At 43.3% G+C, this 27,409-nt stretch overlaps 1 protein-coding gene across 1 annotated transcript; it reads left to right on the forward strand.

The window, feature by feature from the left end:
* The first annotated feature begins 315 nt into the window (after window positions 1–315).
* Window positions 316–27,293, forward strand: CLBA1 (clathrin binding box of aftiphilin containing 1). Its single transcript, XM_066612316.1, has 6 exons — window positions 316–407; window positions 6,573–7,296; window positions 13,473–13,621; window positions 15,434–15,563; window positions 18,809–18,922; window positions 24,785–27,293. Exons 2-6 carry the CDS (start codon window positions 6,817–6,819, stop codon window positions 24,950–24,952), a joined length of 1,041 nt encoding a protein of 346 aa, XP_066468413.1. The 5' UTR covers window positions 316–407; window positions 6,573–6,816; the 3' UTR covers window positions 24,953–27,293.
* Window positions 27,294–27,409: the final 116 nt, after the last annotated feature.

Genomic DNA, 27,409 nt, shown 5'->3' on the forward strand with positions numbered 1-27,409 from the left:
GCAGAAGTGATGATGGTCCTTGCAGCACCTCAAAGACTAGCATAATCTTCTAGGAGGAGGTTTTCTAATGAAAACCCGGAAGTGCTCCATCAAGGACAGGGATGTGGTACTCTGGCGATTTTGGTTTCTCTGTGGAGGGCCCAGGAAATAGCCCCGCCCACAGGGCCGGTGACGCGCCTGGCAGTCCGCACGCTCCTCTGAAAAGAGGCCAGCCTGCCCAACCGCTCCTCAGGCCACGCCCCCGCGATTCTGCGTGTGATGGGTTTTTTTCCGCCCCGCCCTGCCGGGCGCGCCCAGCCAATCGGAGCTGGGGTCTCATGCGCAGGCCGGCACCTGCCGCTCGCCTCTCCTCCGGTGGCCTCGCTTGGAGCGGGGGACTGCAGGGGCAGGAGGCGCGCGGCGGAGCGGTGAGGGCCTCCTACAGCTGCCTTAGGCGCCCTGCCCGACTGGGAGCGCCTTCGGGGGGCGCGTGGGGGCAGGGGAGTGGGCGGGCTCGGGGGCTGGCCGGGCAGGGTTTGTACATAGATGAGCCTACCTCGCAGGGCTGTTGTGAGAACTGGTGCGCACCACCTCACAGGGCACAGGTGCAGAGGTGCCCTGTGGAAGCCCATATGTGTAGAACCTACCTCGCAGGGCTGTTGTGAGGACTGGTGCACAACACCTTGCAGGGCAAAGGTGCCCTGTGGAAGCCCATATGTGTAGAGCCTACCTCACATGGCTGTTGTGAACTGGTGTGCACCACCTTACAGGGTGCAGGTGGAAAAATGCCCTTTAAAAGCCTATATATATATAATGTTTCCACAGGGTATTTTGGCATTTGCACTCTGTAAGGTGGTGCACACCTATATATATAGGCTCATAGGGCTGTTGTGAAGACTGTTACAGGCCACCTTACAGTGCACAGGTGTAAAAATGCCCTTTGAAAGCCCTTTGAGAGGGCATTTTTACCTCTGTGCCCTGTAAGGTGGTGCGCATAAGTCCTCACAACGGCGGCATGAGGTAGGCTCAGCCAAGAGATTTATTGGTGTTTCCAAGACCAATGGAGTTCATGGCTCAGTGGGAATTTGAACCCAGACCCACCATTCCTGAGTATGGTGTGCGCTGTGCAGTGGTACATGTTGGACTTGCATAGCTGTTTCCAGCCTGTGATTCTGGGAGCCACTGAATCCTTTTGGAAAAATACACCACCCTATAAAATGTGCATCAGTGTTGTTGGGTCAGGATCCCCAATGGGGTCATGAAGCCTTGGTTGTGGCAACTTATGAGAATGAAAAAGTTGAACACCACTGCCCTGTAAGGTGGTGTGCCCCAGTCCTCTCAACAGTGTTGTGAGGTAGGCTCTCTCTGTATGGGCTTTTAAAGGACATTTTTACACCTGCCCCTGTAAGGTGGTGTGCCATCTTCAGAAAGGCTGAAGACCTCCAGGTAAAGGATGGGAGGCATTTTGTGTAGCCCTTCAGGTACCAGGAGATTGTGTCCCAATCTGCTCAGGTTCTTAGCAGTTGTGCTAGATTAGCTTTCACTAGTGCCAGGCTTCAAGATAACTTTTTCTGCTCTCTCTAATAAGACTATTTGATGAAAATGAACAGGATTGATAGGGGGGTGAGGAGTGGATGGTGATGGGAGTGGGTGGATAGGGTTCTGAGAGAGGGCATGATCAACAGTGAGGTCCTAGTTCTCTTTCTCTCTGGGGTGGGTGTGTGGGTGTTTGGTTCTTGGCATGAAAAAGGTTGAGGACCATTGATGTATAGGACTGTATCCCTAATGGGGAACTGTGGTCAATGGTCCAGTAGGTCAAGGGATCCACCAGTCAAAGTTTGAGGACCACTGGGCTACAGAGATCAGGATTTAAATTCCTACCTGGCTGTGAGCATCACTGGGTGATTTTAGGCCAATTGTTAGCTTCCGCTTAGGGAGTTTGCAAGGATAAAGGGGAGAGGGGGATAGAACCACACTCATGCATCTTTGAGCTCCTTGAAGGGAAGGCTGGATAAAAATGTGACAAATACATAAGGAAGGGGTGGCTGCTAGGCTGTTGTGTTGTGGTACCTCTTCAGCTGCAAAATCTGTTGTAGCAGAAGCACTTGTGGACTGAACCACAAAACATGACTTTTAGTTGCTTCTTAATTCTTAGTTTTTGTATAGTGCTCTTCTGAAGTGTTCCAGATTGTTGACATATGTTATCCTGGCATTTGTTACAAACTTTGAGATAGGACCTGTATCACCACTAATCTTTTGACTGCAGATGCGTGGGAATATTGTTTTGCCTAAGGCTGTGTGCAGCCTGAGCCTGTGTGTGTTTACTCAAAAGAAAGACTCACTGTATTAGAAGGACCCCCTCCCAAGTAAACAGATATAGAATTTTTAGCCTGAAGAGCTTTTTAAAAAACATTCAAGTTATATGTTTGAATTCAATGAGGCTTAATACGAGCCTCGTAATATGCATTCATCAAAATTGCCTGGTTTGAGTGGGAGGGAGGGAAAATATAAAGTGTAGGAATACTAATACGTGTATTAAATGATGTGAAGTGTAGGAATATTTTTAGTAAGAGGTTTCTCAGCCTCAACCATCATCAATGCCGAACCAAACAGCAGCCTTCGTGAGTTTATAGATGCAGTGAGACATAAATGGGGTGGGGATGACTTTCTGTCTTGCAGCTCATTTTTGTAATAGTTATACTTCTCATCTTGCTCTTCGATACAACCAATAATTAAAACCGCACCATTAAAAGAAAAGAAAATCTGGTCAACCTTTATAACTTGTTTGTTGATGGCTTGCTTCAGTTTGCATGCTTCTCAAAAGATATAGAGGGAGTTCAATTTTTTCTATTACTTTTTCAGTGACATACTGTACTCCAAAAATTTTATTAAGTACATATCCTTTCCTGGCTTTTAGACTAAAACTGAGATGACAGTGATGGTGCATTAAGCAAAATGGGTGTGTGTTCCAGCTTCGATAGCTTTGAAAAATCAGTGTTAAAGAAAGGCAGGGAGGGATGGAACCTCCAAATTCCCATTCTAAAGAATATATTCAGACCTTGTGAATTAGTGAAAGTTATGTTCACACTGCCTGTAATTTTGGAACAAGTCTTGTGCAATATCAATTCAGGATGCCCTATTTTAATTTTCTTGACAGCACCTTCAGTGTGTGTTGCTTCAGTGTTAGAATAGGTGTTGTGTCAAAGTAGGATATGTTACTTTTATTTATTGCCTTTAATCACACAGTGTTAGCAGTCGAGCTGGAAAAATATTTCAAATTTCCTGGCTTTGGTTAATGCATACAAACCGAATTTTTATGATGTGGCTCCATGGTAGAGTATTGTTGCACTTTATGGTGACTGGCAATCCCTCAGAGAGGGTGAAGGGGAGGCAAAGAGAATTCCTTGGGAAGAATCCCCTTTTCTCCCTATCATGGTACATTTTACCGAATCAGTCAGCAAATGTAAATTTGTGGATGGTTTCACAGCTGGGTGGAGCTGATGCCCAAGACACGTGGGAGCATTATTATGTACATTTTTAAAATTGTTCATATTCAATCTCAGTTAATCCCAAGGCAGGATCAACAATGTGCTTCACAAACCTGACTCTAGGCCATGTGCTTCTTAATAATGCCAATAGCCGTGAAAGCCTTCTTTTTTTTTAAACATTCTGGGGGGTGTCTGGCTCTGCTTTTGGATACTCAGCTAATATCGATGTTCAGGGTTACTAATGCCCATTGCTGAGTTGGTCAGCACTGGTGACACTGCCATTGGATTACTTTAGGGCGCTCCAAACTGCGGCCCATGGGCTGTATCCGGCACCCTTGCTAACCCGTCTCCCGCATGAATGGAGCTTGCCATTCCATGGGGGAGTTGCTATTGTCACCTCTGATCTCCTCTAGCATTTGGTAGAACATTTGGTGCAACCCAGGCTCTGCAGGGATTTCTTGGCAGATGTGTCTGGGCAGCATGAACATTGAGGCAGATTGGAGGTGACAGTAGCAGGATCTGTGGCAGAAAAGCAAGGTCTGGTCATGCTGGGGAGACTGTATTCAGTGCACAGCAGTCTCCATTTTGGAGATGGTTGGATTACTATAAGAAGCTGTATGTGGGGCTGCTTGTTGTGAATGCAGGTTGTGTCTGTTGTCTTGTGTGCTCCCTGGGGCGCTTGGTGGGCCACTGTGAGATACAGGGAGCTGGACTAGATGGGCCTTTGGCCTGATCCAGTGGGGCTCTTCTTATGTTCTTATGCTGTTTAAGACAGTTTGGAAACTTGGTGCAAAATGCTGCTGTCAGGCGGTTAAACTGACATTGAAGGTTATTCTCGTGTTGCATATTATGTTTCTGTTGGCTGGTAGTGTGTTCCAGGCACAATTCAAGATGTGTGTGTTATGCCTTAAACGGTTTAGGAGAGGGGTGTCAGGCCCACAGAAGCTCTTATCTGGCCCGTGATAATTGGTCTCTTCCAGCACCACCTTTTTAGCAGTGTAGCATACTTAATCTTTCTGTTTTTTTATTGGGTTACTTTGATCTCACTAAATATTTCATAATCTATTTTGGGTTTATTTTGCATATTTATTTAAAAGAATTTTATACCGCTCTTCTAAAAATCCAAAGCAGTTTACAACAAAGCATAAATGTATCAAGGTGTCAGGATAAAGTATTAAAATAACCATTTAAAACCATAAAATAATTTAAACAACAATAATAAAAGAGCAGATAGGAGTTAGCAGCAGCATAAAAGTTTAAAAAGTTAAGAAGTCCCTCCCTTCCCAAAGGCCAGGTGAAACAGATGGGTCTTCAAACCCCGCTGGAAACATTGTACTGAGGAAGCTGCTCTTGGATCATCTGGCTGCTGGTTCCAGAGGTGTGGTGCCACAGCCAAGAAGGCCCTACACTTTACTGCCATTCCCCTGGCTTCACATGGCAGTGGAATTCTGAGAAGGGCCCTCTCTGATGACCACAGGGGATGTGCAGGAGTGTGTGGGGAAATGTATTGCACAGCTTTGTGTCATCTTCACTGTAGATGAATTACTGCTGCAAACACAGGTTGTGTGAAATACAGTTGTGTGTCGCTTAGTGACAGGGATGCGAACCGGCACCCCATCACCAATGAGGCTTGACACAAAACAAAGCCTCCGAAGCCATGGGGAAGCTGCGCTCCCTTGCCTCTTGAGAACTTTTTGAGCCTCAGAGAGGAAGTGTGCATCTGTGCACTGCCTCTCCGAGGCTCAGAAAAGCTTCTGAAGGCAAGGAGAGCAGAGCTTCCCGTGGCTTCAGAGGCTTGGGGGTGTATGTGCGGGGATCGGTGTTGTCACATACGCAGCCCATCACTGGTTGGAGCTTCATTTACCTGTGCTATAAATATTCTAAAATGTTGATTCAAATACATTTTTTTAAAAAAAATGCAAAGTTATTTCCTCAAAGTATTCTACCCCACCCCAAAACTGAAGTGTCAGGCAAGTGGCCAGAAGTTTACTGTCCAATAAGTTGTATAGAAAGCTTCTTGATTGAAACTGGGTGGGGTTTTGGCAATATATGCTGTAGCTTGTTCTCAATCATGACTAGAAGTCTTGCTATAATTAATGCAAAGATTATTTGAATAGACTGAATAGATGAAGAGTTTCCTTGTAGAACTGGTTATGTATGACATAGTTTTTTACATGTGATATGTTTATCAGTATCGGAGTACACATGGTTAAGAAAAAGAATTTCCCTTAAAAGTAAAATGATAAACATTTTCCAGAAATGTACATTTTTCTGCCAGGTTTGGCTTTATTCTTGAAGGTTCTTGAAACTGCATGTGTAAAAGATCTGTAGAAACATTTATTTACAGTATTTTTATCCCACCTTTCTCCCCAAGGGGACCCTCCCCCAAAAAAACTTAGTGGAAAATTGGGAGTAGACATACTTCTGCTGTCCATATGTGTGAACCTAAGAGAGCCAACTTTGTACATACGATGCAGTAGACTGTAGTCTACAAAACTTTTGTTATGATAAATTTGTAAGTCTTGTAGCAACTTTTAGTAACAACAAAGCTACTCTTCTGAAAATTGTAGGTCTATACCAGTTTTATGTTTAACATATTTTTCTTTTAAAAAAAACACCTCTGGAAAAGGTAGTGAGTTTGTCAGCGTTAGCCCCACTCACAGGGGCAACATTATTATTCAGTCACTTCAGATTGTAGCACAAGTATTCATATAGATAACAAAAGAGCTCTCTATAGCTATATAGACGATGATCCAGACAAGTCCTTACGCCTGACTCAAGTCCCATTACAACTGATCTATACTCCATCTTGACCCATGTTTGAATTGTCCTCAGTTTATAAAGTGTTATGCCAGGTTGTGCAATACACTCCCAGGCCCCCAAGGGGACTTTGCTCTGAACTGGTTCTTGAGTCCAGGAGGTAAAAATTTCAAGGACTGACCCTTGTTTAGTTTCTGTTCCTTTAAATTGCAAGTTTTCACAGCATGACTTTGGAATGTATTTGTCCAAGCCTGAGCATTTTGTCTTGCCCAATAGCTTATCTTTTTTTAAGCCTCACACACAGTATTATCTGAAAGGTCTTTATTCTGAACCCTTCTTTTGCAGACTGAAATCTGGATTGGGAGCAAGTTAGACTGCAAAACAAGCACTGCATTGATGACTTAGGGAGGTGTTGAAGGGCACGCAGTTTTGTTGAGCAAGATTGTCGCAGGCTGCTCAAGATACAATGAAGCACCCGGTTCTGTTTTCAAAACATTAAGAGTTTTGTCCCATTTCCCATGTTTCTTCTGGATTTTTGGGGTCATTTACCATGAATGATTGCTCATTGCTGCAATAACGAGGGGAAAAAATGGAAGATCAGAGTTTAGCAGAAGCACCTTGGGGTGCGGAAATTTCAGAGGGGTCATTTTTGAGAACTCGGTCAGCAGAGACGTGTGCAGTCTCCCACTGTGAAAGCAATGAGAAAGCTGATGTGTGCCCCTTAAACCAAAACGGAAATCTTGATGAAAGCTTGGAAGTGGAAACAGTTCAGAAAACCTTTCCCAGTGAGTATGAGGAAGGAAGAATTTATGAAGAATCTCCAGACAGTTTTCTCAATACTGACATGATGGAATCCAGTGGCACTTGGGGCGATTTTGAAGGTTTCACTGAGGTCAAGTTGGAGAACTTAAACCATGCTCCAGAATCCTTGGAGAGTTCAAGTGAAAAGCAATTTTCTACAAATCATCTAGATCTCAGTTACAATTGCTTCACTACCTCATGCAGGCAGCTGTTTTCCAGAGCAGCAGCGCACAATAGAAAAGAAGTTTTTGCTAATGTTCCTGAGAAGGTAAGTTTTAATAAGTAAAAGATGCACTACGCTGTCTAGTAGGGGTGTGGTTCTTAATTTTTTTCATATAAGTTTTGTTTATGTGGTGGTATACTTCTTATATGAAATTATCATAGGCTCACCTATAAGTTGTTTGTTTTTCATGGATATGAAGTTGATCCTTTGTTAAACATGGCTACTTTTTTTTTGTGGATGGAAGCTGCAATCCTATCCACACTTTCCTGGGAGTAAGCTCCTTGACTATAATGGGACTTACTTCTGAGTAGACATACATAGGATTGGGCTCAGTCTTGTCTAGCTTGTGGTAGGTACTGCTATGAGAAGAATAGAAAAAGGTAAGTGAGTCTAAACTGATTTATTTCTCATATGTGAAGCAATCATGATTCTCATTTGATTGTATTTTGTTTGTAATGTAAATATATTTCCTGCCTTTTTATGATATAATAAAATTAATATTTGGCAACACAGAGCTAAGACAACTCCTTGATTCATTAATGCAGTGAAGAAGGACAAAACTAGTTCCTTCCCTCTGCTTTGCTTAATTATTCTTATGCAAGTGCCTGAGAAATAAGGTGCTTACATACATTAACAATGTGTCCTTGTCTTCAAGTTCAAAATTTATATAGACAGGTGCACAAGGAGAAGGACGGACCATGGAATGGGAAGGGAAGACCATGGATGAAGAGAGATGTTAAGCTAAAATCACAGCAAATTAGGAAACAAAATATACATGCAGCAACACTTCTTTTTTTAAGTTATAGTTTTATTTTAAAAGATCAAAAATTGAAACATACAAACTCAGTAAATTCAAAGTAGGCAAAAATAAAAATAAAAAAAGGAAAAAAGATTAGAAGCTGTGTGGCGGGTGCAGAGCTCTCAATCTGTTTCTTTGTTCTTCTACAAAAACATGTAACACAGTGGTTCTCACACATTGAGCTCCGGGACCCACTTTTTAGAATGAGAATCTTTCAGGACCCACTGGAAGTGATGTCATGACGAAGTGAAATCATCAAGCAGAAAAATTTTTACAATCCTAGGCTGCAATCTAGCTACACTTACTGAGGAATAAGTCCCATGCACTATCATTGTTAAAAGCATACACATAGTAGCCTGTTAAAAGTACATATGTGGAACATTTCCCTAAATGCAGTCACATACTATGGTAGCATCAAGTCTAATATATTAAAAATAAAATATTGAAATCAATGGGGACCCACCTGAAATTGGCTCACGACCCACCTGGTGGGTCCTGACCCACAGTTTGAGAAACACTGATATAACATTTTGGGTATTACCTGTTAAACTGATAATTATTCTAAAGTACATTTTGAACAACAAAAAAGAGGAAAAACGTTTATATAATCATTGGCTGCTCATCGAATCCCTAATTCATTTTCCCCTTCGTGCGCAGGAAGTCCATAAATGGTTTTCAATTGTCCATAAAGGTTTGTACTGACTTGTCTTTAAGTAGAATCGTTTGTCCATTTCTGCAAGGTTCAGAATCTTTAACCATCATTCTTCCACTGAAGGTATCTCTGGAACCTTCCAGTATTGAGCATACAATATTCTTATGGCAGTTGTCATATATAACATGCAGCAACATTTCATGACCTGTATTATGATAAAGGGGCATAACCAAGCATGGTAGCAATGGACATTGTTCTAATTTTATGGAAAACACCACCACATGCGTTATTTAGCTGAATCCCCTTACCTAAGGGATTATTACCATCTCTTATCTTTGTTTTAAATTGGGCAAGAAGAGCAACACAACTTTGCATTTCTTGGTGAACAGTAACTCTGCCCTTACATAAGAACAGCCCCACTGGATCAGGCCATAGGCCCATCTAGTCCAGCTTCCTGTATCTCACAGCGGCCCACCAAATGCCCCAGGGAGCACACCAGATAACAAGAGACCTCATCCTGGTGCCCTCCCCTACATCTGGCATTCTGACTTAACCCATTCCTAAAATCAGGAGGTTGCGCATACACATCATGGCTTGTACCCCATAATGGATTTTTCCTCCAGAAACTTGTCCAATCCCCTTTTAAAGGCGTCTAGGCTAGACGCCAGCACCACATCCTGTGGCAAAGAGTTCCACAGACCGACCACGCGCTGAGTAAAGAAATATTTTCTTTTGTCTGTCCTAACCCGCCCAACACTCAATTTTAGTGGATGTCCCCTGTTTCTGGTATTATGTGAGAGTGTAAAGAGCATCTCCCTATCCACTCTGTCCATCCCCTGCATAATTTTGTATGTCTCAATCTTGTCCCCCCTCAAGCGTCTCTTTTCTAGGCTGAAGAGGCCCAAACGCCGTAGCCTTTCCTCATAAGGAAGGTGCCCCAGCCCCGTAATCATCTTAGTCGCTCTCTTTTGCACCTTTTCCATTTCCACTATGTCTTTTTTGAGATGCGGCGACCAGAACTGGACACAATACTCCAGGTGTGGCCTTACCATAGATTTGTACAACGGCATTATAATACTAGCCGTTTTGTTCTCAATACCCTTCCTAATGATCCCAAGCATAGAATTGGCCTTCTTCACTGCCGCCGCACATTGGGTCGACACTTTCATCGACCTGTCCACCACCACCCCAAGATCTCTCTCCTGATCTGTCACAGACAGCTCAGAACCCATCAGCCTATATCTAAAGTTTTGATTTTTTGCCCCAATGTGCATGACTTTACACTTACTGACATTGAAGCGCATCTGCCATTTTGCTGCCCATTCTGCCAGTCTGGAGAGATCCTTCTGGAGCTCCTCACAATCACTTCTGGTCTTTACCACTCAGAAAAGTTTGGTGTCGTCTGCAAACTTAGCCACTTCACTGCTCAACCCTGTCTCCAGGTCATTTATGAAGAGGTTGAAAAGCACCGGTCCCAGGACAGATCCTTGGGGCACACCGCTTTTCACCTCTCTCCATTGTGAAAATTGCCCATTGACACCCACTCTCTGCTTCCTGGCCTCCAACCAGTTCTCAATCCACGAGAGGACCTGTCCTCTTAATTCCCTGACTGTGGAGTTTTTTCAGTAGCCTTTGGTGAGGGACCGTGTCAAACGCCTTCTGAAAGTCCAGATATATAATGTCCACGGGTTCTCCCGCATCCACATGCCTGTTGACCTTTTCAAAGAATTCTATAAGTTTTGTGAGGCAAGACTTACCCTTACAGAAGCCATGCTGACTCTCACTCAGCAAGGCCTGTTCGTCTATGTGTTTTGATTCCTGTTTCCTGTATCTCCCAGCGGCCCACCAAATGCCCCAGAGAGCACACCTAATAACAAGAGACTGTACTTCAATATACTGTACTTCAGTGTACTGCCCTGTACTTCAGTATCCTGAATTACAAGCTTCAGTGAGGTAAACAGGTTAACTTTTAAACTGAGATTCATCTATTATGGTAGAAACCATAATGATATGGTGCTTTGTAGAAGGGGTTCTTTACCTTTCTTTGCCCAGTAGAGGCTGGGTGATCACATCGAATGAAGTTGCAAAATCCTTTGGCACAAGAATAATCACAGTAAATAAAGTATTGTATTAGCTTTAGTGGATCTGCTTACATGAGTAATGCTGAAACCCTATACATGCTTTCCTGGGAGTAAGCCCTAATGAACACAGTGGGCTTACCTCTGAGTAGACATAATAGGATTGTGCTGTAAGAGTCATCTGTGTGAATAAGGAATGGATTTCTCCAGCTGTCACACATTTTTGGGTGATTTTATAATTGCTGTTACAAGTAGACCTGTGCTGAATATTCTTTAATGTCCATGTTCAATTTGAAAGTAGCACAGTTGGTGCAGCCAAGCAGATTCTCTCCGGAGATCGTCACCTAATGCCTGTAGTAATTTGCTATAGTTTGGTACCCTTTCGTTTCTCTGACTGTGGCAGCTGCTGTTTCTTTTCCCGCCTGATTTGTGTGGTTGTGGCAACCCAAATAAGTAATTTTGATTATGGGCGTCCATGACATTAATTTGGATGTTTAGTCAGACATGATCATGAGGCCATGATCAATCCATGATCAAGCCATCATCAATTTGTCAAAAATCTTGCCAGTCAAATCTTACTACTTTTAATAAGGCTACTAGCTGAGTAGATGGTGGGAATGCTGTGGGGACACTGTAGCAAATACCTGAATGATTGTTGCATGGAATAGATCAAAGGTTTGTTCTCTGCTACCCCTTGAGAGCAGAACTAGATCTAAGGGACTTAAGCTATTGGAGGGGAGATTTTGACTGGATATTGGGAAGAAAACGGTAAGAGCAATTATCCGAAGGAAGCAAATAATTGAGGGAAATGGTAGCTTTTTGCTTGCTGGAGGTTTTCAAGCAAAGGCTTAAAAGTGTGTTTTGGAGATGTTCTATATTAGAAAACAAGAACAGCCCCACTGGATCAGGCCATAGGCCCATCTAGTCCAGCTTCCTGTATCTCACAGCGGCCCACCAAATGCCCCAGGGAGCACACCAGATAACAAGAGACCTCATCCTGGTGCCCTCCCCTACATCTGGCATTCTGACTTAACCCATTCCTAAAATCAGGAGGTTGCGCATACACATCATGGCTTGTAACCCATAATGGATTTTTCTCCAGAAACTTGTCCAATCCCTTTTTAAAGGCATCCAGGCCAGATGCCGTCACCGCATCCTGCGGCAAGGAGTTCCACAGACTGACCACATGCTGAGTAAAGAAATATTTTATTTTGTCTGTCCTAACCCTCCCAATACTCAATTTTAGTAGATGTCCCCTGGCTCTGGTGTTATGTGAAAATGTAAAGAGCATCTCTCTATCCACTTTATCCTTCCCAGATATACTTTTGTATGTCTCAATCATGCCCCCCTTCAGGCGTCTCTTTTCTAGGCTGAAGAGGCCCAAACGCCGTAGCCTTTCCTCATAAGGAAGGTGGCCCAACCCAGTAATCATCTTAGTCGCTCTCTTTTGCAACTTTTCCATTGCCACGATGTCCTTTTTGAGATATGGCAACCAGAACTGGACACAATACTCCAGCTGTGGCCTTACCATCGATTTGTACAACGGCATTATAATATTAGACGTTTTGTTCTCAATACCTTTTCTAATGATCCCAAGCATAGAATTGGCCTTCTTTACTGCCACTGCACATTGGGTGGACACTTTCATTGACCTGTCCACCACCACCCCTCCTTCAGCAGGGGTTGGACTAAATGGCATTGAAGAACACTGTATAGTTCTATAAAAATGGTGCCAGTTACCCCGGCATTTGAGGTGATGCAAATGAGTCAACAGGTTCTGAAACTGAAAACAGGAGACATACAATTTGAGCCTATTTAGCCACAAATTTTCCATACCTGGATCTGGCTCAACAAAGGTCCTCCGGACCCACATTGGGCTAGACTTGGCACAGCCTGAACCTTCCAAAGAGGACCAGAGCAGAGTTTTTGGCTGAAAACTGGAAGTGACTTGTTTTTTTTGCCTTTAGTAGGCATTCTGAAGCCCACAGAGGCTGCAGGTGGCTGTGTGCAGCCTCTGTGGGCTTCAGAAAGCCCTTTGGAGGTGAGCAAAGCTCTGGTACCCTTTGGAGGGTTTAAGGTACTGAAAACTGCAGGCTTCCTTATCTTTGGTTTTTGGAATCCGCGGGGGGAGGTTGATCCAAGGCTGGATCCCTTGCAGATACCGAGGCCCCACCTGTATTTGAACACTCATGAAAACACTTGCTAAACCCAGGTAGATGGTTTTGGTTCATCCTTCATTGAAAAACACTGTTGACTGAATACAGACATTCATTTTTCATTTTGTTCTTCATGAAAAATGTCTGTATAAAACATAATTTGTGGCGTCATAAATCTGGCTCACAACAATGCTGCACACGCTTTCCATTTAGATAAAGTCTCAGGCTGTCAGTTAATCTTGGAATGGGTGGGTTCAGTGTACTAGCAAGATATCTTGGTGGTTTTCCTTCTCCTGGGTAACTGATTGGGAAACCACAGTGCAGCTGAATCTTTGCAATGGTGAGAGGGCTGTGGTCTGGATTGAACTGACTGCTGAAACAAGGCTGAAGTCTCTAATTTATAGCGTAAGCCTGTGTGGTAGAAAGTAAACCAGAATAATTTTGTCTGCCCCCACAATGGGATAATGGGATGCTTTGTCACAATATAAAATAGCAGACTTGGCCTTGGTATACTTATGTTACTTTGATTCCTCTAGGCTAGCCTCAGTTCTGAAGATGTTATTAAGCTGAGCTTTCCAGAAGTTCCAGTACCACAGTTCGTGGAGAGTATAAGTAGCTTGGATCAAATGCTTGATATACAGACAGAAGAGGCGGACATTCCTGAGCACATGAGGAAACAACTTTGGTAACTACTTAAGAATTGTTGTGTTGAGTATTTATGGGGCATGGATTTTTGTTCTGCTTGTTTCTGGGAGGCCAAGAGTTTTGAAGTTTCTGGAAAATATGATTGTGCAGGAAATACACAGATGGGCCCTTTCTATCCATGGGTTCAAAATCTGTGGATTTAACTTGCTGCAGGTTTTTCCAAAAATTGGAAGTGCCTTTCCTTTTGCAAAAACAGTGCACAGCCTCTCTGGGTCTTGGATCAAGTGACCAGAATTAGCTTCCGGTCACATTTGAAGGTGGGACCAGGATTTGCAGGTTTTGGCATCTACAGGGGTTCCAAAACAGAATTGGAATGCCGAGGGCCGATAGTACTCATCATCTTAGAATTTTGGTAGTATGGAATAGTGGCAGCTCACTGGATCAAACAGAACTCCAGTGGACTGTTTGCTTCCTTTCCTAAAATTGTCTTTGTTTCACTGTCAATAGTGGTGGTAACCTGACTACCCACTGACTGGGTTGATTTCCCAGCAGTTGTTACTGCTCCCACTAGATGATCTCATCCCCTATGAGGGCAGCTTCTCTGGAATGTTGTCCATTAATCATTACTGCCAGCTAATATGTCCCCTGCTGTGTCCTTATTTTTTTCTTTATTAAATCAATATCCTTTCATCATAAGCCATTTCCAAAGTGCATCATAAATACAATCCAGGTCAGCCTAATTACATGGGTAAACATCTATACATCTGCTATCTAATATACATATAAATCTTTAACATTGGTATCGCGCTTCAGCTGCATTATAATTGTGTAAGACTATACAGTTCTTTCATTCATCCTTCAAATCCGTTATTTTCACGTTCATGTCCTTTAAAAGACAAGAATGTCAAGTAACATTAAGAGCATGTCTTGGATAACCATGGTGTCTGGAATTGCTATAGACTGGCAGTGACCTTACTTGGAGTGAGGCAGAAAGGTGAACACTAGCAGGGAAGCAGCTGGAGGCTATAACATCCACCAAAAATTTTGCATATTGTGAGACTTTTCACACATGTGGCTCCATCACTAAGATCCAAGATATTCCTTGAGGAAGGAGAACAAGTATGCCAGTGCTGACCTTAAAAGCTTTGCAGTGAGCACCTGGGAGGAGGATCGAAAGCTGATGAATGAGGGCTCTGCCAGTCAGCAGGTTGACGGAGGTCGTGTGAAGCTGTTGCAGGATGGGAAGGAGTAATTCGAGACATAACCCCCTTCCCTCTTCTGTGTGTCTGCAGTGCTAGAGCAAGAATGGTAGAAGAGAGTTTTGGGACTGCAGTCCTGCCTCCAAAGACCCTGGGCCTGCTTTGATCCAACCCACATTCTCTGTTTCCCTGAGACTGGGAGCCCTTACACTTAGGCTCTGGGCCTTAGATCAACCTATCATTTGGAGTGCCATAGCTGAGTGTCAGTGCACCTGCTCAGCGCACCTGCATAGCTTTCCCTAAATAATCCTGGGAATTGTAGTTTGCTGAAGATGTTGAGAATACTCTGTTGAAGAACAGAGAACTACAGTTCTCTGAGAAAAGGATGTGATCATTAAACCCAATTTGAATGCAGCTTCAGAACAACCTTAAAGTTGCTTTTGCATTTAACAGAGCATCACATCACTTTTACATTGAATCAGTGGTGGTTTATGCTTTCTCTTTAACAAGTCCACATGTGCTACTGAACTTGAATTGCATATCTGTTGTGTTTACTGTTCTTTGAGGCTGTATTTGAATTACAAACAGGAAAAATGATTACCATGATGAGGTATATTTTCTGAGATCTTAATATGAATTGCATTTCTTTAAAGCACTGATTCTGGGACCTTATGGAAAATCCTGACTTGCTCCAGTAACCCTTCTGGTTTAAGATGTCCCTGGAATGGATCACATTACCAGGCAAACCTTTTAGCTGTGCTTGGAATAGATGCTCATGAAAAGGTACTCTTCAAAATATTTTCTAGAATACAGTATTTGTTTTTTTAATAATAACAGTAGTAGAATCTTGTACACCAGGTGTGTCCATGTCTCCAGGAAAAAAAAAGTGTAGCTCTTGCATTAATTGGATGGCAATGAAATTAAGACTTAATAGTTAAGAACTATTTGTAGTCCTCTCAGTTACTTTGTGTGTTGGAAAGTGCTGGAGTAGGGGCCTGTCATATCAAGTGTAGGACTTTGGCAGAAATCATGCAAGTCTCTCACTGCATCTGTGTTCTGCAAAGATGTTGTGAAATGAGAGACTGATCTCTCCTGTGTAGTTTGTGGAAAACTTGAAAGAGTGATCACCAATGGGGAACTGGCAAATTGCACTCTGATGTTGAATGCTGGTAGCTAAGTGTTACTAAGTGTTGGGATGGTGCAACCATTCCACAATTACAAGAGACAGAAATTGACATAAAGTAAACTTTTTGAACTAGCTGTTTTAAACTGCAGTGTATCTTCAGAAAGGTTAACAGCTGTACAAACTTGGCTGTGTTGGGGAGAACAATATAAGTAAATTGATGCAGGAGACTTCTGGCTCCCAGTTGAATGTGGGGCTTAATGCCGATTTTAATCTGGAACAATCCAGCTGGAGATATCACCATGTAGTCGTAAAGTATAGTACCCGTACTAGAATGTTCACTGAGATCATCTTGTGTTATCAAAACCAAGGGAATGTTGTTGAATCAAAAACAAGAAGGGAAAATGCCTATCAAACTCAATATGCTTTTATTGACTTGGGAAGACTTTTGGAGGCTTTTAATTCCATTTTATTTTTTCTTTCGTTTGAGTTGCCAACAGTTCTTATTTGGGCCTGCTCTCAGTTAAGCTGACACAAGGCCAAATACTTCATGGGCTCTGAACTACAGGTAACGAATGAGTATCAGTATTTGAGCTGCCTCCCTCCCCTCGCCTGGCTCACTCCTTCTTTCCCAGACTCTTATCTTTGCAGGCTGTCCACCCAACAGCCCTGTTCTCCTACTGGCTGCTTTCCTGACCTCCCTACCCAAACTTCCTGCGTTGCTTGTTTCACAATTCTGCCCTCTCATCTGCCTGAAATGCTGTTTAGGTGAACAAGAGCACATGGACTCTGATGAATTTGATGCTTACCCACTGCATGCATTGAAAGCAAGAGAGAGGACTGTTGGAACATGTAAATTATAAGGGGGGGGGGCTGTAAGTTTTATGTACCACGAAAGACAACATGAAAACTCTTCCCTTCTGTCCAAAGTCTGTGGTCCAAACTATTCATGGAGGAGGAGAGCTTACAAGTGTTTCCCCCAAGCTGTAGTCCTGACAGAAATCCCACCCTCAATTATGAGCTTCTGAAGTGATTTTCAGTAGGTTTACGATGCAGGGAAAGAAATTTAAACTTTCCTCCTCCTTCCCGCTCAGGTTGTGCTCCCAGTCTTGGTTGGGCACCCCTTTGCCTGTGACTGCTGATTCCTATGTACTGTGATTCTTTATTGCTGATGAGAGCTTTATATTGCAAGTGCAGAGTTTGCATATATTACAAGTGGGTGGAGACTTTGTGTGGAACCTTCTGCTCAAGCACATGCTCTCTGTACAGCTGCTGCAACTGTCAAGCTGCTCTGGACCTTTGCTAATGAGTCTGGAATCCAAAGGGCTGTCTGTGGTGTCCTTATGAGGTTTTTCTGAGCCCTCTCTCTGCTACTCAAAGCCATCCATGGGCATTAAGGAAGCATCTGTCAAGCTGCTTAAGGGGATCACTGACCCTCCCTAAGCATGTGTGGAAAAGTTGCTTTTTACACATGGAGCTCTTAGGAACTTGGTCCAAGAGGGTTTGAGATTATTTAATAAACAGAATAATAATAATTCTGGGCTAAGACATGCAATGGGTAGATTGCAGACTGAGCTTCTTCTTGCATAGAAGTCCAGAATCTTTGAAAGACCTGTCTTAAAACCCTTGCAATACAGCATTTGCACTGCCTTAAATGAAGCAGCAGCAATGTGACAATCCTATTTTCCCACGTAACAGTGGAGAAATGGTAAAGGCACAATATACTGTGTTCATTAAAGGTAAAGTTTCCTCCCAGCATTAAGCCTAGTCGTTTCCTACTGTAGGGGCGGTGCTCATCTCCGTTTCTAAGCCAAAGAGCCAGCATTGTCTGTAGACAGTTTCCGTGGTCGTGTGGCCGGCATGACTAAATGCCTAAGCGCACAGAACGCTGTTACTTTCTCACCGAGGTGGTACCTATTTATCTACTCGCAGTTTTACATGCTTTCAAACTGCTAGGTTGGCAGGAGCTGGGACATGCAACGGGAGGCCACCCGCCGTGTGGATTCAAACTGCCAACCTTGTGATCAACAGGCTCATCAACTCAGTGGTTTAATGCACTGAGCCACTGCGTCCCTTACTGTGTTCATTACCCTTGTTTTAAAAGCCAAGGAGGTTATTTGTCCACTTTGGCACAATGTGATATTAAATTTTTTACCCTGCCCTTCCTCAAGAAGTTGGTGCTGGGTGCAAGGCTCTTCTCATTGCTTTCCCCCACCCCTTTATAGCCTGATGAGAAAGGCATATATCAGTAAGCCTGATATATCATTCAATAACATCTTCTGAGAAAAAGAATTCACAAAATTGGAGGGGAACATTGCTGCAGGAAGGGGGAACGTAACTGCTGGGCCGTTGGCTCCTTTCTTTGGTTTTTAAGAAGCTACATAAATTTTCTTGTGCTTCAGAAGCACTGTTGAGAAGTGTTTGGCCTTTTAGAAATATTCAGGTAGGGTAGCATGATGGGGAAAAATAGCTGTGTTGCTCAATAACCTGTTATTGTTTGTGATGCTTGCACAGTCCACCCTTGCAAGAGCAACTACCATGCTAGTGCTACATTGTGTTTGAGCACTAAGAAAATGGACATCATAGTGGTAGAAGTGCTCCTTGATGGACAGCTGTTGGCGGGGATGGAGCATATCACACATAATTTGGTGATATCGGCAAAGGCTCACTGCTTCTCGTCCTGCCGAAGCTGGAGAACTAGACATACAGTTGCTGTTTTTGGTGGCAGCATCAGCAAAACATGTTAGTTGATAATTTGGGGCTTGATGTCCAGTTTCCAGTGCCCACATTTTGTAACTGTTGATATTAAAAACGATCGTACAGGATATTGTATCAGAAAAGAGTCCATTTCTAAATAAAGTGGCTCTTCAATCTGAAAGTTTTGTATATGATTTCTGTTTCTTAGGCTCTTCCAGAAGGCAAGGATGGTATTTTGGAGAAAACTAACATTAAAGAAAAGGAAGACCCCAGTGTTGACAAATTCAACATTAGCACTTGTAAAGCACTAATTCAAACCAAGGTAAGAATAGGAACAAAAGAAGCCAATTGGTCTTTTTTGTTCATGTTATCTTTCCTGGTGTGCAGCAAATGAGCATTAGCAGTGGTTTTTGGTGTACATTGTATGCACTCCTCAGGGCTGGCCTCTCTTGCTTAAGCTGCAGAGCAGGGGTTTTCCTTTTGTTAAAGACCACACTAAACCTTGACTGACTTATTCTGTTTATACTGTATCTCACCCTTGAAGGGGCCCTAGGGGCTTATCTACCAAATCCTTGCAATAACCCTACTTGCCCAAAGCTCCCTATGAGCTTCTTGGGTTAAATGGGGATTTGAACCTCAGTTTATTCGAATTCCAAGTCATCTCTTTTGCTCCTCTTTCTGGCACTGACTACTTGGACAACCTCTGATCTGCCAAATGTTGATGATGTAGCGTGTGAGCAAAGCTTGTGCCTAAGTTGGTGGAAGCTCTTGCAAAAGTTGCTTTTCGAGTTGCGCATATTTATGCACAGTATTTCATTACACAATGACGTTGCAGTGTTACGTGAGGTGGCTTTGGATGGGTGGAGTAAGCAGTATGGTGGGTCCTCCTATTAAGGAAGTTCCCACCTCGGCACTGCCTTTAGAGCTGTCCAGATCAGCCTCTCTTAGCTTGTTTTGTTTTTGCAAAACGTGGGACTAATTTTAATCATGGTGCATTCAATGCACCCTGTGTTGAGTGAGATGGCTTGAAGTTCAGATCATGCAGTTTAAAGGAATTGGATAGCTGAATGGAAAAGGTTACGCAAAGATAATTGCCCACCTGTGTACACACTGCCTCTCCCTAGGGTCTTGCAAAATGAAAGTGGGCAAACCCATCTGATAGCCACTGGACAGCAAAAGGCACAGTTGCTTAATAAAGCAGGGGAAGCAGGTTAGAAGAAGAGAAATATAGCAATGCATGATGGGCATAAGTGCCATAAAAAGGATGGATTTGGTAATTTTTGTCAAACTGGTCATTCAGGTATTCAGTGATTCAGAAATTTAGGTAGCATGCTCCTGGGAAGGAAGGCACTGATGCAAAGCACCTTTAAGGTTCCTTATCGCAAGAGATTGAAGTAATATTCACTGAAGGGCAGGAGCAAAAAGACAAACATGGGGTGAACACACTGTCAGAATCTCACAGCAGGTTATATCTTGTGGAGAAACGTCTCCTGTGGCTTCTTCTAATGACAAGCACTGCATCCTATTTTCAGTCTGGCCCCAGTGTGTAGATATGGTTTGGGGCACTTGCACAACACTGGTATTCATTCAGTTAAGTAGCCCCCTAAAATGTTTCCTTTTCAGTTTGTGTAGAACTCATTGCTAGGGCTGGGTGTATTTGATAATGAGGGGGGAGAAAACTTTGTGCACAGTAAATCCAGAACTTGCCCCAAGAGCTGTGGAATTCTGCAACACGTATCAATGCACAGGATTGTATGTGCTTGCTGTCTTGCACACTTTGATTTTGCCAGTCATGGCAAGGAGCTCTGCAGACTCTCAGTGATGCTCCCCCCATCACTGAAACCTTGTTCAGTCATTTTTCTGGCTTTGCAGATTTTCAGACACTGTCCACACATTTACAAGCATTTTTTCACAGTCGTGAGAGCTGGAAAGTTTTTGCTTTCAGAAATGTAACTGAGATTCTTGGGAAGCTGAACTCTGTGCCTGTGAAGAACTAGGTCTTGGTTGGATTCCATTTTGGAAGTAAGCTGAAAGGCAAGAGTGCTGTTTGACTCCATGTTGAGAAGAACAGTCACTGCCTCTCTACCCACAGTGGGAAAACTGCTCATTAGCATGGCAAGAAGAGTACTCTTATCGAAAAGCTGACAACTGGCCAGGTCAATGCATGCTAGCAAATTCCTTGCACGAAGATAACAGCCCCTTGTGCCTTGCTTCAAGGACACCTTAATTACAGACTGGATGCAGCTGGGCTTTTTGTTGTTGGGAGAGGTTGGAGAGAGTGACTTGTAAGAACTCCAGGTGATTACATCAGCCTGAAGAAAGTTCAGCTAGTTCCAATTTCTGATTGGTCAGAGCCTGACTTTAAAGCCGGGGTGTCCAAAGTTTTTGGCAGGAGGGCCACATCACCCCTCTGACACTGTGTCGAGGGCCGGGGGGGGGGGTTAATTTACATTTAAAATTTGAATTAATTTACATAAGTTTACATAAATGAATATATTAAAGATGAACTTATATGAATGAAGCTCTTGCAATAGCTCAAGGCCTATAAAAGGCCTTGCACAAAGCAAGGCTAGCCTTTCCTTTGCTACCACTACTGCATCACAGACGTGAAACAGCAAGCAGTGGAGGAAGCCCTTATTCCACAGCTCACACGAGAGGTCAAACAGTCACCCTCACTCTGAGAGCAGTTGTGTCGGGCCAGTGTGGGCTCCAACAAATCTCCAGAGGGCCAGAGGCTCATTGGATACTGGGGACTCCCTGAGGGTCGCATTGAGAGGCCTCAAGGGCCGGGGTTTGGGCACCCCTGCTTTAAAGTATAAAGATACTCCTGACTTATGGGGCAGGGGGACTTTTCCCTCTTCCAAGATGGATACTCATCTGTCTCAGATGGAAGTCTTATTACAAACCATAGTCCTCAGTCTGGGTCCCTAAGTTGAGAGGGAGTACAAGAGCTGGCTTAGTGCCCAATCCTATACATGTCTACTCAGGAGTGAGTTCCATTATAGTCAATAGGGCTTACTCCCAAGTAAGTGTGACTAGGATTGCAGCCTTACCCCATAAGCCCTCAGCTATCCCTGGAGCTGTAAATACCAGCACCAATGTGGGCTTTAGCCATAAAGGAAACCCAGTTAGGAAACCTGTTAGCAAGTATTGGAGCTAATGGGTGAATTTGTGTCAGAAACTTGTACTCAGTGATTTCGTTTATCTGGCTAAGAACTGTGCCTAGTTATTTCAGGAGTTGTAGATCCCTGAGATAGCCAGGAATGGTAGATCTGTTTTCTAAGATCACTAGCCAAACCTCTCAGGCAGTTGTGAGAGCCTGAGAAGGGGGGTTACTTAGGAAACAAACTTGGGAGCTGCACTATAGACCCATTGGAGAGGGTGTTGCACCAGTAGGCCTGGAGTGTATCAGAACAATGAGTTGTCTGGATGCTCTGGTGTTAGGAGTGTGAAACCTTCACAGTGCCCAGTACTGCATCCATGGGCAAGAGTTGGGGGGAGACAAAGCATCCTTAACTGGTGAAGTGGTGGGTGGTGGTGGTATCGTAGGCTGTCACAAGTGTCTCAAACTCCAAATAAGCAGCTGCATTCTCAGTACAAATAGAATATGCTCTATCTGCTAGATCAGGGGTGGGCAAACTTTCAACTCTAGGGATCCCAGACCTTTAGCAATTGTGTAGGAGAGAGAATTTCAGCAGGTGCAGCTTGTCATCTGCGAGATGTACAATCGTTAAAGGTCCAGGATCTCTAAAGTTGAGAGTTTGCCCTCCCCCCTGTACTAGATCAGTGGCCTTCAACCTTTTTTGTGCTGTGATCCCAATAAATAAAATGTGAGTCCTGCCTCCTTCATGGGACTCGTCACTGCCCACTCCCTGCCTCCTAGCACTGTTCACTGTTGCCAAATATTCTTGTTAGAAAATTCAAGAAAAGTTAACTTTTGCTAGTGCCAGGCTTCAGGGCTAGTGATCTGTGTATTGCTGTAGTAGCTTGTTAGGTCTGTAGAGGCCAAACTAAACACCTGAGATAAGAAGTCCATGAAAATGATTTCTTGTGTTTTGTTCTGATTTTTTTTAATTGAATAGCAGCTGAAGGAATTCCTGATCCAAATTGTGACCTTTTAGTGCTTGAGGTTTTTCACCTGTATGTGAAAGTCGCATAATCCCCTCTCAAAATTACTGTTGCCCTGGGAAAGCATAAAGATTCTTCCCTCCTGCCTTCCCCAGCTGCTGCTTTACGCTTGTGAAAAATACAGATTCCCACATGAAACTTGTTTTCTCTGGCAGTGCAAATAGAATCATAAGAGAAGAGTTGGAAGGGGCCCAGTAAGTCATCTAGTACAACTCCCTACCTTAGGCAGGAAATCCTCTTAGAGCATCTCCAACAGGTACTTGTCAAGCCTCTGCTTGAATATCTCTAGTGAGGGGGAGACTACCACCTCTCTCGGCAATCTGTTCCGAATCACCCCTACTGTCAGGAACTTTTTTCCTGATGTCTAATCAAAATTGCCTCCCTGCACCCATTGGTTCTAGTTCTACTTTCAGAGACAGTTGAGAATAAATTATTCCCTTCTTCCATATGTCAGCCCTTTAGGTATTTAAAGAGAGCTATCATATCCCTTTTCAGCCTTCCCTTCTGCAGGCTGAACACGCCCAGTTCCCTCAACCTTTCCTCTTAGGGCTTGTCCTCCAACCCCCTGATAGGAACTTGGGAAGATGAATTTGGGAACGAAAAATAGTCGGGGAACTAAATCTTCCTTCCCCAGTATTGTTGTTTCACTGGAAGATCCTGTTTGCATATCTATAACATCATGTCTAGCTCTGCCCTTCAGACACACTTTGGCCTGGTTTTGTTATACTAGTGCTTTTTCAAGGTCAAGTCCAAATAAACCTGAGATGTGGATCTGTATCGATTAAACTCCTGTTTTCTAATGTCTCGTATTAACAGCTACACACTGTCAAATAAAGTGTTTGCTGAGGCCCTTCTTTCTGGTATTGGTCTGGCCTGGTAAATGGGATGAAGTTCTTCTGGGACCTTGTACCAAATGTTCACAGGCTGCACGTATCTTGTTCTCTGTCTGTTTTATTTGGTTAATTAAAGCTGTTCCTTCACTGGTTTATGCTAGACTGAGTTTCTCTAGCCAGTGTATCTACATTCCAGACACCACCTGGAGATATGCAGCTACTGTAGTACAGGTATAGTAGTTAAGAGGCTGACCTGTGAATTGGAAGTACCCAGGTTCAAATCTTGCTGCTGCCATGGGCTCCCTAGGTGGCCTTTGGTAAGCCACTACTTCAGTTTCCTACCTGCAATATGGGAATCATAATATCTGCCTTGCAGGATTATGGTAAGGACAACATTTAAAAATATTATGTATGAACCAAGTGTTATGCAAATGCTAAGTATTTAATTCCAGGTGTCTGATAAAAGGCTGAACAATCCTGTGCTAGCAATTAACATCCTCTTTCTAAAAGCCAATTCAAGTGAGATTCAGTAGTCCTGTTTATACCTTGTACATGGTCAGTGAATGTGTGGAGGGCAAGTGGAATCATGCCATCTGCTGTGTCCCACGCCTTCCACACACGTCCTGGTGAAGGTATGCATTGAGCCTATGTGCCCCTGTATGATTGGGGTTTCTGATCACATGATGAACTTAGATGTATGACGCTGATAGGACAGGGTCAGCAGGTGTGATCCACTTTCATGTGTTGAGGGAGTGTAGGTACATGCACACTCTTGTCACCCAGTTCTTTCTTATTGCTGTCTCCTTACTTGACTGGTTTTGCATATTGCAAAAGGGGCTCACTGTTGGATAGTTCAGGCTTGATTGTGTGGCCTTCAAATAGAGTCATTTCTGTTACAAATTTGACCTTTAGAAATTGCTTAAGGACTGTTGCACATTCTGAAGAGTGAATAAAAGCAAGGAAAAGGCATTGAGAGCACCAGTAGAACTGGAAATCAATCGGAAAGGAAACAATTGGGAATAGGAAAATTTTTTGAAAATTAGTCAATCAGCACATTGTGGTGTGTCTGCTTTCTCTTTGAGATCCCATGTGCCACAGCCATTAGAACAGTGCTTGGAAATGCATCTATAAAAAAGTGACTTGCTGTCAGATATCTGATGTCACATTTGCTGCTATGTAATGGCCTTCAATATGCTTTTTCCCCTTTGTCTTTTTTGCCACAGCTTTCGGTTTCTCCTGATTCAAGGCAGAATCATCTTTTTACCTATAACCTGTTCTTGAAGAAGACTCCATCCAGTGGAAATATGCAATATATAACCATTCCACAAAAGAAGCGAATTTTTACTACACAAAACCTAAAGATGAAGATGTTTAGCAGCAACATTTGCTAACACAAACATTTCTATTTTATCACTTGAAAAATATTGTATTACTGATTTGGTAATTTTGAGATTAGAAATGCTTCTACGAGAAGAGAAGTTTGCCCTCCTTTGCGTTTTACTTAGTCCTGTTGCCTGACAGGCTTGAGTTGTTCATGGCAAACTTTACAAGGAGCTGCAGGAAAAACTAAAAAACGATGTCTCTTTGTAAATGAAGTAGAATAATGCTTGTCGCAGAGGGGGTGTGCTGTGCTGTTCTGACTCACCCCGGCCATTATGACACATCCTTGCAGGACTGAATGGGATTTCTCAGACCCTTCTAACTGTGCCCCCAATTAAAGTCTGTGTGCCTTGTCACCTTCTATGTTTTTGCCTGGCTGCTCTTATACAGTTGCTGGTACCTGTACAGATTGCCTCTGGTTCTTGCTCTGTACTTGCAGCAGGCAACTCACAGTGGAATTAGTTTCACTGTTTTATTCTCACTGAAATGACTAGGTCCCCATTAATATAATCAGCTTATGAGTTGCCTCTTGGAAGACTTAAACATTCACCAAAGTTTTCAGTGTCTCAGTTTGGAACTGTACAAGCCATCAAATACCATTCTACAACTGTCTTTGCATCTTGATGCTTCTCCTTATTGTGTTAGAGGCAAATATCTGCTGCTGTTACTGTTCCATAATAGAATACTAGTGAGATCTGGTCCATCTTCTAATTAACCCATTTCTGCCAGGTCCATAGGTACACATTTGGTCCCAGTTCTGTATATGCAACATTGGGCAGAAATGGCTTAAGCTGTTGGAGTTCCCCCAAGACATGCTATGCCTCAGATCCTGCTATGTGTTCTTTGAGGGAATAATAATTCCAATAATGGCCTCTTCTGCACAAAACTATGTTTCCAGAGGATCCTTAGGCGATGTCATAACTGTTATGCTCAAGGACACTCATCCTGTGGCTCTCAAACTCTACATTGGGAACTCTCCTCCTTGTCTTAAGAACTTGAGTCAAGCCTGGCTGGATCAGGCAAAAGTCCATCTAGTCTAGCCTCCTATATCTCACAGTGGCCCACTAGATGCCTCAGGGAGCCCACAAGACAACAAGAGACCTGCATCCTGGTGCCCTCCCTTGCATCTGGCATTCTGAGGTAACCCACTTCTAAATTAGGAGGTTACACGTACCCATCGTGGCTTGTACCCTATGATGGATTTTTCTTCCAGAAATTTGTCTAATCCCCTTTTAAAGGCATCCAGGCCAGGCCACCTCATCCTGTGACAAGCAGTTACAAGTAGGAGACTAATTAGAAGGTTCTTCTGAAGCACCCTGTTGTATTAGAAAGTGCACACTCAGTTAAGGTGGGCACACTGCAGGGGAAGAGTAGTGGTGGGAAAAAGTGACTTGGGGAAGTGTGCCTGCTGTTACTGACTTTTCCATTGAGGAATTCTCGCACTTTGAATACTTTGAGTGCACTAGAACAAAAGACTCTGCACTGTAGAAAGTGTTGCTTAAACTTAGTGACATGATAGCTTTCCCCCCACATGTTACTCTTCCACAATTTTGTTCACTGTGCCCTGCCTCTATACACTGTTTTCCCATATGCCACATCACATACAACCTGACACTGCAAGTCCTGCAGGAAGGGTAAAATAGCCACTCCATTATTCCAGCACTGCCACTTTAGAAAGCACTGAGTCTTGTTTTAGTACCAGAGGAGTCTTGGGGGAAGAACAATAAATTTCTTGCCCCAAATGATGACGTAGAGTTTAACACACAAGAAAGGCAACTGGAGTCTGTTGTTCATGTTTTATAGTTAGCCATTTTGTTTCTGAGGCTGCGTTAAGACCTCCTTGAACTGTTCTAAGCCTTATCCACTGGCTTCTTCCATGTGTAGGCTTGGCTTTTTGTTTTAATTGCCAGGACAGCAGGGGTAGAGGGCTACTCCAATGCTTCAGCTAATGTCAGTGTGACAGCAGTCTGTGACAGCAATCTGACCAATGCTCCTACATGCACTTAAGACCTACTGGTTATATTCTGTGTTCTGGAGTAAAACTAGTTTGGCCCTGTCATTGTTAATAAGTACGTGGGTTCTCCTGTTTCTCATTTTCATAGCAATAGTTCAGTTCAGCTTCCTGCTGCTGCAGCAGAATAGTTGCCAGGCAATGGGTGGGCCCAAGCGCCTGTGGTAGAATGCACACACAGGAAGGCATGATGCTGCTGACCTTGTTGGGGTGCTTGTAATGTTGAAAAACCTGAACTTTGTGCAATCCAGGCCTCTTACAGCTCAGCTGACGAAGAACTGAAAAGTCTGCACTGATACTTTTTTTTGGTAACACTGCCTTTAATAAAATATTCATACTAATCCGTTTTTGCTTTTCATTGTGTTCTGCTGAAACTGTCACAGATACCAAACTACAGACTCAGCTATACCAATGGCTTCAGTGGAAATGTTGCCTGCCACACAGTCATGTGCATGTG

The sequence above is a fragment of the Tiliqua scincoides genome, chromosome 1, assembly GCF_035046505.1.
Source record: "Tiliqua scincoides isolate rTilSci1 chromosome 1, rTilSci1.hap2, whole genome shotgun sequence".
In the NCBI taxonomy this organism is placed as follows: Eukaryota; Metazoa; Chordata; class Lepidosauria; order Squamata; family Scincidae; genus Tiliqua; species Tiliqua scincoides.